The 12,153-nt window shown below is 42.6% G+C and overlaps 1 protein-coding gene across 1 annotated transcript in view; it reads left to right on the top strand.

Moving 5' to 3' along the window:
• Positions 1 to 12,153, top strand: part of NCAM1 (neural cell adhesion molecule 1) — a 90,187-nt gene that overhangs the window by 66,589 nt on the left and 11,445 nt on the right. Inside the window, exons 16-17 of the mRNA XM_065651946.1 lie at positions 9,302 to 9,426; positions 10,367 to 10,547. Of these exons, the coding sequence (XP_065508018.1) occupies positions 9,302 to 9,426; positions 10,367 to 10,547 (306 nt within the window). The remainder of the gene's footprint in view (positions 1 to 9,301; positions 9,427 to 10,366; positions 10,548 to 12,153) is intronic.

The following is a 12,153-nucleotide window of genomic DNA, read 5'->3' as shown; positions in this document are numbered from 1 at the left end:
TTCATAGAATCATAGAATATCTCAAGTTGGAAAAGACCCATAAGGATCAGTGAGTCGAACTCCCTGCTCCTTGCAGGACTGCGTAAAACTAAATCATACGACTAAGGGTGTCACCTGGACGCTCCTTGGACTCTGACAGGCTTGATGCTATGACCACATCCCTGGGGAGCCTGTTCCAGTGACTGACCACCCTCTCAGTAAAGAACCTTTTCCTCACGTTCAGTCTGAACTTCCCTGGGACAGCCTCATTCTATTTCTTCCTGTCCTGTCACTGGTCAGCAGAGAGAGGAGATGGGCACCTCCCGGTCCGCTCCCGCCTTGAGGAGGGTGTAGACTGTGAAGTCCCCCCTCAGCCTTCTCCTCTCCAAGCTGAACGAGCCAAGTGACCTCAGCCACTCCTCATAACTCGAGACGTTCCACCATCCTGGTTGCCCTCCTCTGGACACGCTCTAATAGTTCGATGTCCTCCTCCTTTGCCCTTCTGTCATAGTAATCCTTGTATGGAGTGCTGGTACGGCCTGCCTTTGCTCTTGGGACGGGAGTCTTCGCAGCAGCCCCCAGGGCCTTTCAGTCTGTCAGCTTCTCTCAAAACCGCCTTGTTTCTCAAGGGTGCTCGCTTTGTTGGGCTCTTAGATCTTTTTTCCTCCTCTCTGCCTGTACCCCGGCCCTAGTGCACAGAGGTGAGAAAGAAGAGTCTGTCAGGGCGGGTAAGTTCTCATTAGTCCTTGCTCCTTTGTCTTCTCTAGTTGGGCAAAAGCTCGCAACGAGGCGCTGCTGTAGAGGGCCTCCCAGAAATTCCAGTACTTAATGGGCTAGCAATATGTGAACCTAGGCTGCTATTTGAGCCGAAAGTAGGGAAAAAAATGCTGTAGCTGTCTCTGAAATTAGATTCAGAGCTTCTCAACTTTTCAGAATGAAAAAGCATCAGTAGGGGACCCCTGGATTGCTGCAGGAACCGCCCGGTGCAGGCCGGCCTCGCCGTGAGCCGGGCCAGCCTGGCTCTGGCAGCACAGCTCTCCGCCGGAGAGGGGCTGGGAGGCAGCAGCAGCCCAGCACAGGTTCTGCAGCTTCTGCCGTAAGGATTCAGTTATCATTCTCGCTCTCTCCTCAGTAGACTTCCTCTCTTTCCTTTCCATCACCTCTGCCCCTGCCTCTTATAACTTATTTATGTGATATGCTTCACCTTTACATGTCCTATCTATCCTTCGTGTTTCCATAGCAACTCAGCCTCTTGCTGAATCTGAAAGCTCAGAGCCACCAAGTGAGTAGATGGCAACTGCTCCCCTTTGGTCCGGAGTGCTGTTTGTTCTGCTGCGGTCCTTCTATCAAGGGAATTAAAGCACTATACTGCGTTATTTTGATGTCTGTCAACCAACAATTTGGCATTAATGTGTTGTGTGAGCATGTAGCTGCTGTAAGAACCCAGCATGGTACCGCTCTTCCTCCTCTTCCTGTCGTCCTACCAAGCATGTGGTAAAAAATGGAAATAGAAGGTTTAGAAGAAACATAGAGCGGGAGAAAAAGGGGAGGAAAAAAATAATTATCATTTCCAAAAGGAATGTTTCCTTTCACGTTTTCCATTAGTGATTTTAGCGTTAAAGCCTGCCTTCACAAATGGGACGTGGACTAAATAGTCTTCTTGCTACTGTGCCTTGCTCTATTTTCTGTGGATTTAGGGAGATACAATTGATATTACAACCACGAATGCCGAATGTTGAAAGAAGATGCAAATGAGGAGGCAGAAAATCTTACAGGATAGAGGACTGTGGGAAGAGGGAGCATTGCCCCATCTCACCACTAATGTCCTGCCTGCATTGAAAGAGGTCTAAGACTTCACAAGAAAGTGGGAACGGATTCAGATTCCCTCAGTTCTTGCTCAGTACCTTGTTGGTTAGACACCCATTCCTAGTGAGACCAAGTGAGGTGAAGAGGCGCTTCCGCGCTGGGTCTGAGTAGTCCAAGGAAAAACAGCTAAAACTTGCATTCATTGATTTGTGTGTAAAAGAACAATTTTGAAATGTCTGGTTTAGACTAGCTGTTAAGAGTTCAGTGACATACCATCCTGATACTGAGCGGATGTATCAAGTGTGTGATTTTAATCCCTACTTGTAGGAGATTTATAGTCGATCACATGCCAATATAGGAAAAGTGAGCAAATACTTGCACCGCAGTCGTGGAAGATGAAGAAAAACACTTAAGGAAGATATAGGTTTACATGGTGCATATGTGTGTTTTGACCAACTAATCATTTCTACAAAGCTGAATGCTTTTCTTTTGATTTGCAATAATAAAAAGTATGTGTTTCTGTGAATGTGCTCTTTAAGATAACTACCTGTGTGTTTGCCTGTAGTGGGTTAGAAATGGTTCATCACTTCGAAGTGGAAAACACTAAAAGCATGACGTATGTGATTATTTTGCGATTTGGGATGGAGGGAGAGGACAGTACAGGTAGTCTACAACCATCAAATTAATTAAAGAAAAAAGTACTGCATTTATGACTGGCACATTCCATGGTCTTGCACATTGCATGAAAAGTCCTTTTATCTGCCAGTGACCGCAATGAGGGCTTTGCTTCTTGCAGTATTTTTCATGTACGCAACATGCCAAACCATAACTCCTGATGCATCTGAAGTACTAGTGGTTTCATATTGCTGAGGAGAACTTTTAATTCGAATCAGACTTGGAGAGCGGGGTGGAGAGGGCAAAGGGCAGGGAAAAGGTGCCAACCAGCAGGACTACGAATAATATTTTATTTTATTTCTTAAGAGACAGAGACTCCGTTATGACTGTTCATATGTGGGGCTAGGAGACAGCTACACTTGTGAGGGAAAATGTTGTGTTAATGTTTTGCGGGACGTTCTTTGTTCCTCAGAAAGAATAGGTCTTTTTACCTAGAAAAGATAATAAGAGCTAGTTCATGATAAACATTTTCCACACTTTTTTTCTTGTTTGGTTGGGGATGTGTGTGTTTCAGAAAGGTGGGGTGGTGTTTGTTGTTGAGCAGTGAGGCTGAGTTTCTTTAAGGGTAAAAGTTTCCATTTTCACCTACGTTCAAATTCAGGCTCTTATACTGAACAGAAGCAGATGTATTCTCTTGCTGCATCATTGTCATTTGTGTACATAGTCAATTCATGCGAACAGTAGACACATGTTTTGTATGCTAAGTTGTTCCGCAGCGTATGAATATGCTATATTCAACAGCATAAAAGGGCATTGGCACAAGGCGGATGCTCTTATAACTGCATCATTTAATTAGTGATGATGTTGCTGAATGATCCTGTGTCTTACCCTAACCTCACCTCAGTGGTTAAATGAGTGAAGCCAAGAGCAATTAGAAATTGAGAACTGCCGTGTAGCATCACAAATTCAGGAAAATGAACAATGGATCTAGTTGGATCCTAATGAAGCTGAAGAGAGTTTCTTCACTGACTTCAGTGAGTTGTTGACTTCATGTGATCAGTAATGTATGGGGGATGTCTATAGTTGCATAAGACATTTAGAAACATGTCTTTTTTGACTTGACCTTCTTAGGTTGCTCAGATAAAAAGTTCAGTATTAGTGGCAGTAACGAAGTGTCGTACAGCCGGCACACTTTTTCATCTCTTTCAGCAGCAGCTGTCTTCCTCACGCCATCCTTGTAATTCATTTCCAGTGCACAGCACTTCATTCCTCTCCTTGCACACATGAAATCATCAGTGTAGTTCATTGTACGTGGCTCGTGCCATTCCTCAAATCCTCACCCTGAAAGCGAGACAGAGCTTGTGCGTTCCGAGTGATGACTGTCAGTCTGACCAAACTCTGGTTGCAGCTCTGTGACCGAAAGCTTTGTCCTTGGAAATGTGTACGCACAATAGGTGTTTTTTTCTCTTTCAGTTACTATTGTTGTTGGTATTTAGGAAGACATTTGTTTCTGCAGAAGGGAGAACACGTCAGACTGAAATGCTGAGGTTTGTCTTCCCTGAGCTGCGTGGACTATGATTTTGACCATTTCACCTCTTTTGCCTAGACTGTTTCTGAATAACAATGTATTATTCCCTTTTTCTTTCCAACAGTCTTGTGGATTCCTTCAGCCGTCCCAAGTTCTGGTGCACACTCTACAATAATTTTTGTTTCTTCTTTGACTGGGTATTAATAAGCAGTGTTGTGGCTGTGTGTAGCACTCACAAGGTCATAACTCAGCGCTTTTTATGGTTTAATATTCTTATATTTCCAGGCAATTTTACTGTCTCCCCAGTGTTTCTGATATATACTGGCTAATTTAATTTTGTTTCTATTTTATTTAGTCTGTAATTCTGTTGTTGATTTTTTTTTTTTCCCTTGCCCATTGTTTACATCAGTTTTTTAATTTTTTTGTATTTTCCATGTGACCTCCTCCACTTTCCTTTCAACCAATCATGTGCGTGCGTATCATGTGACTTTGTCATGTGGCTTGCATGGTGCTGATGATGTCGTCCACGCTGGTGAACAGAAGGTAAAATACTTTGTTCTGATGGGTTGCCTAGATTGGGGGTGAGGATTCCCCTCTGGTCGGTGGCCAGGGATCTCCAAATTCCGTCACTCCAAAATCCTTCCACAAGCCTTTTGGAGAAGTTGCTCACCACTGTCAGCATGTGAAGAACTCAACTTCAGTCTCCCACACTGAGCTTGAATAAACTTGGAGGGGAAAACAACTAACCAACCCAACAACAGAGAACGACAAAAAGACCAAAAAAAAAAAAAAAAAAAAAGAAAACCAGCAGAAATCCTGTGGCTCAGTCATTTGCTTCTTTCACTATCAGAGTCCAACAGTCAGCATCATAGTAAGGTTCTAAAACTCTGGCATTAACACCAACGACAAAAATCCTTTGGCCTTTTAGGGTACCGGTGTGCCAACTACAGACAGCTAGTTGGTAGGAGATTGCGGGTAAGATGCTCAGATAATGTGAACCTTGGATCTCCTGTTGTGTTAGCAACGTTTTGACCCTATACAGTGTGTACTTATATAGATATATATACACGCACACACATTCACACTATACGTATTTAGCAGCCTATCAGAAGGATCTGAAATTGCTTGTTTCTGAAGTTCAGTCCTTGGTAGGCATGTCCATTATGATTTAAGAAAGTGTTTCTATCATGAGTGAAACTTAAACACAGCTAGAGCAGGAACTATGCTTTTGTCAAGTAGTGTATATAGGCACACAGTACGGGATGGGAGCCAGACTTCACACAATTTGCATCAGAAGGTGCTGTTGTACCTGTCTTGCTGGAGCACCTCATTCCTCCCACACGGCATCTCGGAACCCGACAAGGGATTTAATCAGAACTCATTTACCAGCAACAGTTACAGTAGCTGCTGATCTCCATGAAATCAAGAAGCAAATGACTGACCCTTGCAGTTTATGGAGATGAAATCGGTCTGCAAGTAAAGTGTGTGGCGGTCAAAACGATTTCTGCAACACCATGGGTTTTTTTAGAGCTTCACTTAATACTCTGTGCTTGATCTAAAGGGGTGGAGGGAGGGAAACTCCTGCTTTTCTGCTTCCCTAGTGAAACAAGTGATTTAGAAAACCAGGAAGCAATCAGCTCTTTTCAATCTATGAGTTCTGAAATGACCTTATTGCCTTGGACCACCACCAGGAAAGGATTTAGGCTGGGGTTTGCCAGGAAGACAAAACTAACACAAGTAACCTTCCCACAGGACTACGTGCATGGAAGCAGCCCCTGTTCCCCTCGTCTCTTCCCTCTCTGGTTGAAATCCAGGAGGACTGGAGACTTGGTTGTCTCGTTTTTGCATGTTCTTCTGGTTTTGTTCCTTATTTTTGATTGTTGATGTTTGCTTCTCCTGTGTGCATTCTGAAGACTGCCTACCTATTCTTTCTCACCCATGTGTGTTTACCACTTGTGTAGACTTTCCACACTGTAGGCCACAATCTAGTCCTATTTACATGATGTTCAAAAATTGCAGAAATCAGCTACTTCTTTGTTCATGTGTTACAAAAATTACCGCGGATTGCAGTTGTATTCTGTAAGCAGAGCAAGGATGCAGGATCTTTCTTCGGTGCCAGCTGTGCAAGGATTTAAGCTCATAGTTGGAAGTGCTGCAGTTGTCTAGTAGCAATTTGAGCTGCTTTTCAGAGCTGGGCAGAAGGAACACATTTGATGGGAGGAGAGAAGACATGATAAATGGTCTCTGTTATCTGCACTGCCATCACTTCTGGGGTCCAGTTCAGTGCACTGCGACCTGGGAAAAGTTTGTGCTTTTTCATACCACCTCAGGTTTTCCCTGCAGCTGCATCCAGTCCTGGTGCTTGTGGTATACTCTGGAAACCAAATAATTAAAAACAGTTAACTTCTCCTGAAAGCCAACTACATCAGACTACCATTAGATCAAGGAAGCACTTTGAATATAAATTAAACAAAGATGAAAGGATACCAGGAAACATTTACTGCTGCCCTGCAGCAGTAGTTTATTGGTGCTAATAGCTTAGCTTTCTTTAAGGATTCCACATTGTATGAGTGGAACAGGCAGATTTCTGCAATATGTCCAGTCAGCTCAGTGTAAATGGGAGATCCCCAGGCATGTTGCACACCTTTGTAATGCACTTTTGCTTTTCAGCCCCCATCCTGTAGGGAGGATGCATGTTCTGTGAGCATGAGCTGCTTCTCTAACCTTCTGACAACAACCTTTTCTCTTCAGCTACTGACACTTTGACTCATTATAGAGATGCTGGTTCTGCTGGACTTAACTTTACCCGCTAAAAAACTTCTTCCTTTGTTTGAAACTACACACTAACCCATTTTTATTTTTACAGCCCTGTAGCTGGATTACATCTGCCTGCCTGAGATAAATTAAATGCCATGTATTTATGGAGAGAAAACTAAAGTATTCTTCAGCAGGGCTTGCACTGCTACACCTTTGTGTTTTCAATGTGCTGTCACTGCGGAACCTGTCACAAGGTGGAATACAGCTCTTGGGTGTCCAGCTTGTGTCGTGGGAGTCTTGTAACAGGGGTATAGGCAGAGGCAAGGATTTGGAAAATACAACATGGTTAAAGCTATTATTTCCCTCTTTACATCTTTAAGAGAAGTTACTATGTTGTGAAATACAAATTTATGTATCTCACATTAAAGAGCTCTGTGTATCCATGGATTGAAATTACCTTCTTGGAGCAGTTGGTATGTTAGAGCATGTGTTAGCCTGCAAGAAAATCAAATTAATCTTGAATTACTGTTTCAGTCTAGGTGTTGCAGTTTTCTCATTCTTTGGAGGAGAAGGGGGATGGGAAATGGCTTCAAATTACTTCTGAAGATTAACTTTGAAAGATATTGGAAAATTAACCTTTCTCTGGCCAGTCAGAAATGCAAGTGCTCTCTGTTAGTAGCTGTGAATACAAATCCAGACAGAATAGATTTAGAATTGAGGATGGTTTTGGGGCTGAAAGAAGCTCCTGTAAATTCCCATGACCGATGTTATCTTTCAAAGTTGATCTTAATACAACAACTGGCTTGTTATTTCCTTTCAGTTTTAGTACAATGCCACAGAACTAAGTCTTTTTAAACGTTTTATTCTAGGCAGCAGGCTGAGCTTTTGAAAAGTCACAAAAGTTATTTCAGTGTCCTGGCTTTGTTCTTACTTGGTTACATTCAGGCTCTTAAGCTGTAAATGTCACCATTTCAGAGTTTTGGTATTGGTCTCTTTGGGGTACATTCAAATTGGCTCATCTTTTAATTATATTTCGCCGCACTTTGGTGTATCTCTGAGCATGTGCTCAGGAAAGCCCACTCTCCAAACCATAAGTGGCACTGCAAGTAAAGACAGAGGTGCTCTAGCAGAACCGTAGGTTACTTGGAGCTAGAACACTAAAGTGTGTGTTTAGCCTTAGCAAACCCGCGGAAACGTTTGGGGCTGCAAACATTTGGGGAGTGTATTTAGATTCACCCTGCAAAATGCAGGATGTGCATTATCTCTTGTATTATCTGTATATAAATTTCCTGTAGTCGGCTCTAAATGAGCTATTCACCATTTAGATGAATAAATATAAATACTTGCTAAGTGCATAAAATATACGTAACTGTGGTTAAACAGAGGTGTAGGATTTTTTTGCTTTTTAACATTCGACTACTGTAATTGTTATATAAAATACCTGTAAGAATTAGGACCCTGTAATGAGACCAGCCAGCAGAGTGTAATTAATCTCTGGAGTTTGCTGGAATTGCCAATTGCAGCTGATTTGTAAGTTTTAACTTAGAAATAATTGCAGCGTTGGCTTTGCTCAAATTACCCATGAAGAAATCGGCAGAATAGCTTCCAGAGAATAGCAGCTAAAGTGGTCCAAAGCCCAGAAATCATGGCTTAAGCACTTAGACTACATCACAGAGCTGATACTAAAGAAATCAGTAAGTACTGTAAAATGACCTAGTAAGCTTTGGCAAGATTTATGATGAATTTTGTCAAGTCTTACTGACTTTGACTAGCATTTAAACTCTTGGGACGCTTCAGGGTTGTAGAAACAATAGCTCCAACTCCAGTCCCAGATGAGCATTGGCATAGAGGAGCCTAAGCCTTTCTTGTCTGTATGTAAAATGGAGCAAAGCAAGCATCCAGGCACTGACACAAGGTGATCATGATCTGAGCTCTCTCGTGGTCTAGTCACTTTTGAAATGGGAGGCCAGTGCTCTTTTATCATTTAAGTTCTTTTGCTAGTTTGACACTGATTTTGTTGGGGACAAGGGGTTATTTGGTTGGTTAGTTTCTTTTTGCACAAAACCAAGTAGGTAGGTACTAATACCTCTTGCATGGTAAATTCACAGGCTGTCAGAGCACTTCAGAAACAATTGATCCCTGGGGTCAAATGAAAGTGGAAGGATCTCTCTTGAGCAATTTGCTGCAGTATTTATGAAGGTGGGCGGGGATGTAAATATGTCATCGGACAACCTGTGGATTTGGCTTTTATTAGGAGAGGTGTCATAGTAAAGGTACAGGAAGGAAGTTCTTGAGTTGGGATTGGAGAACCATCCTCTGCAGATTGTGTGTGCAGGTTATGGAGGAACTGGCCAGAAAAAGCAGTCGTAGAGACATGGGTGTGAAAGGGTGTGGTGGTAAATCAATGTGCCCTGCAGAGGCAAATGAGATTTCAGTTTTCTGCTGATGTCAGGGATGCAAACTGGGAAAGATTTGTATCCTAGACACATGCTGGCCTCTGTGTCTGGGTCACAGTGAGGCTGATATCCTGGCAGCTGACTATAATGACGTATTTTTCTGATTTTGATTAGTACTTTTTTTCCCCTAATTTTAAACATAAATCTACCATTGTTTCAGGGGAACCCAGCGCACCCAAGCTGGAAGGTCAGATGGGAGAAGATGGAAACTCCATTAAAGTGAACGTTATCAAGCAGGATGATGGTGGCTCCCCAATTAGACACTATCTGATCAAATACAAAGCTGTAAGTATGACTGGCACTCCAGCCTGATTTGTAGTTGACCCGTTACTCAGGCTTCAGTGTGTAGGCAGACAACGTGGAAGCGGAGATCTTGTAGGCGGGCCGGTATGGCAATACATGCTAAGCAGGTTGGTGGAAGGGTGTAGGATATGAGACATGACATGCACAGAAGCCACATACAAAATCTTTGTCTCATTTTTTTCCCTTCATTTGACTATAAAAGATTATTTCTCCATACTGTCTTCTGTAGAACTGTGAGCATACGGTAATTACACACATTTAGTGTTATTTCATTTCAAAAACTTCTGAGGTGGGATTGCTAGCAACAATTTAAATAGCTGGGGACCACAGGTTCATAGTGTAGAGCATTGTCCACCTTCAGACATGTATCTAATCATAACTGTCCCTTGGTCATTGAAACTGCCACATTTGATTGAGTAACGGGTGTTTCGGTACCTAAGTATTCTGCAGATTGTTGATATTCAATGTAGTCAGTATAGACACGGATAAAGTGACAAATGCTATTGGAACTTAATCATTTCTTATTGTAGATCAGCCAGGACTGCAAAATACATGATTCTCCGAGCAAATCATCTAGCCCTAGTCTTAGGAAAGAACATCTCTGTGATCAGCAGTTAATATTGTTGTAAGCTGAACGTGGCCCTTTTTTGTGTTAGGTGGTAGTTCATGTTTCTTTTCCATATGATAGGAAAATCAGGAGCAAAAAATTGTGGCAAAGATGAGAGGAAGATTCTGGGCAGGAATGAGGCTGCTTCAGTGTCTCTTGTCCTCTCCATCCCTGGATTAGCTGAGGAGCATCCGCTTGTGTAGAATACTCCCCACTTTTCCATTTGGTAGTTAGCCGTTGCAGTGTTCTCAAAGCTGGCTACTAACGTTGTGCTCTGTGTTTTGCATCCCTGCCTGTCCTCTCGCTGCTCTACAGAAGCATTCCTCAGAATGGAAACCAGAGATCAGAATTCCATCTGGCAGTGACCACGTCATGCTCAAGTCCCTGGACTGGAATGCGGAGTATGAGGTTTATGTGATAGCTGAGAACCAGCAAGGGAAATCCAAACCAGCTCACTACGCTTTCCGAACTTCTGCTCAGCCTACTGCCATCCCAGGTACAGCAGTCATAAGCTTTAGCATTGTTTTCTGCTTACAATTAATGCAACAGTGCTGCATCCTTTAATGTGCCTGAGTAACCCTGACAACTTGCTTGCTTAAAGCCATTATCACAATTGGTTACCCATCCAAAGCTTAGTTTTTGCCGTGTACATACCTGTACTGTAGTCCGCGTTACAGTATGTACAGCATTAGCAGAACACTGGTAGGAATGCTACATGACAAAGCCTTGTCTGGCTGTTTACAAGGAATGTTGGCTTTTTGTATCAGGATAACATGATTGCTAGATGAGAAAAGCTGCAGATGGAAAATGCTTTCTGAAACGGAAAGTAGGATTCCCATTTTAAACTAAAGCAAAAGAGACCTTTCAGATCTCTGGGGCGATGCTTTTCACAATGCAGATTTCCCTTCCCGGCATAAGGAGTTTGCTGGTGGTTGGAAAGGGAAGGGGTTAAAATCTTTCTCTGAAGCTTTTTATTAAATAAAATGGAGTACGGTATTTTTAAAACAGTAATTTTAAAACAGCACTGTTTTAATGTCATGTAGAGCATTAGGGAAAAGTAAATAAATAGCATTAGAATGCTGCTGGAAACTTTTGTTTCAGACAGACTGTACTTATTAGCATGCTTAAAAAGCAAGATAGAAGTACAAATGCTATAAAAACAAGCTGGGAATTTAGCAGTTTGACGGAAGGTGTTGAAAGGACAGTAGTATTTCTTTTCTGCACAGGTAGTGGTAGTGCACGTATATTAAAAGAAAAAAAAAATCCAAACCAAACAAAACCTCAGGGATGAAATTACTACTTGTAAACTGAAGTTCTGATTGGTTAGAGGCAGATGGATGAACTTTTAAGCTGATGAGTCGGTCAATATAAGTCCTCACTGCACAGCCAGAGTTAAGCATATTCATGCCAAGATTGGCGCTGACGGTCCGTATTGAAGGGAGTGATCTGATTTCATTCTGTGTTCTGGATTGCTAACTTAGCCTCATGTTTTTCTTCAGAACAACTGGAGAGTTTTCTTCAGTCTTGCCCTTGCGCTGAGAGTTCAATCCTTGGTCTGCCCCCCTGCGCCCACTCCTTTCCTGTGTGAAGGAACCAGCTGAGACCTTGTGCAGTTTGCATGCTGAAACTCCATTTGATTAAGCCAGATAATGTTGTTAAACATACAAATGAGTGACCTAGATGGTTTGGATTGAAAAATGTGTATGGTAGGGGGAAGATGAGGATAGCGAGGAGGGAAATGGGGCAAAAGAGAGATTGGGATGCATGTTTGAACAAGGCCGTAGTTTTGGGTGGAAGGGCCCTCAGTAACTCATTAAGCAACTTACTCTCTGATTCTCATTTTCAACAGCTCTAATACTTACTACCCTCACGTATTTGAAGGACAACTGTGACTGATGTGGCAGGACAAAGTGAGGGTAATTTGGCAGAATGCCTTAAGGTCAGTTCAGAGCTGAAGAGTCCAATGCGGTAGGCTGGAAACAGCAGAAAGTGGTTCCTTTGCACTGCGATGTATCTCCCCAGGGACAGTTACAAGTAGTGAGCAGTCTCTTTGTTCCTTCACACTCCTTTGTGTGCAGCCGTCGTTGCCTTCCTGTGCTGAT

Source organism: Caloenas nicobarica, chromosome 26, assembly GCF_036013445.1.
Source record: "Caloenas nicobarica isolate bCalNic1 chromosome 26, bCalNic1.hap1, whole genome shotgun sequence".
Lineage (NCBI taxonomy): Eukaryota > Metazoa > Chordata > Aves > Columbiformes > Columbidae > Caloenas > Caloenas nicobarica.
The sequence above is the reverse complement of the archived record's forward strand: the minus strand, read 5'-3'. Positions and strand labels throughout refer to the sequence as shown.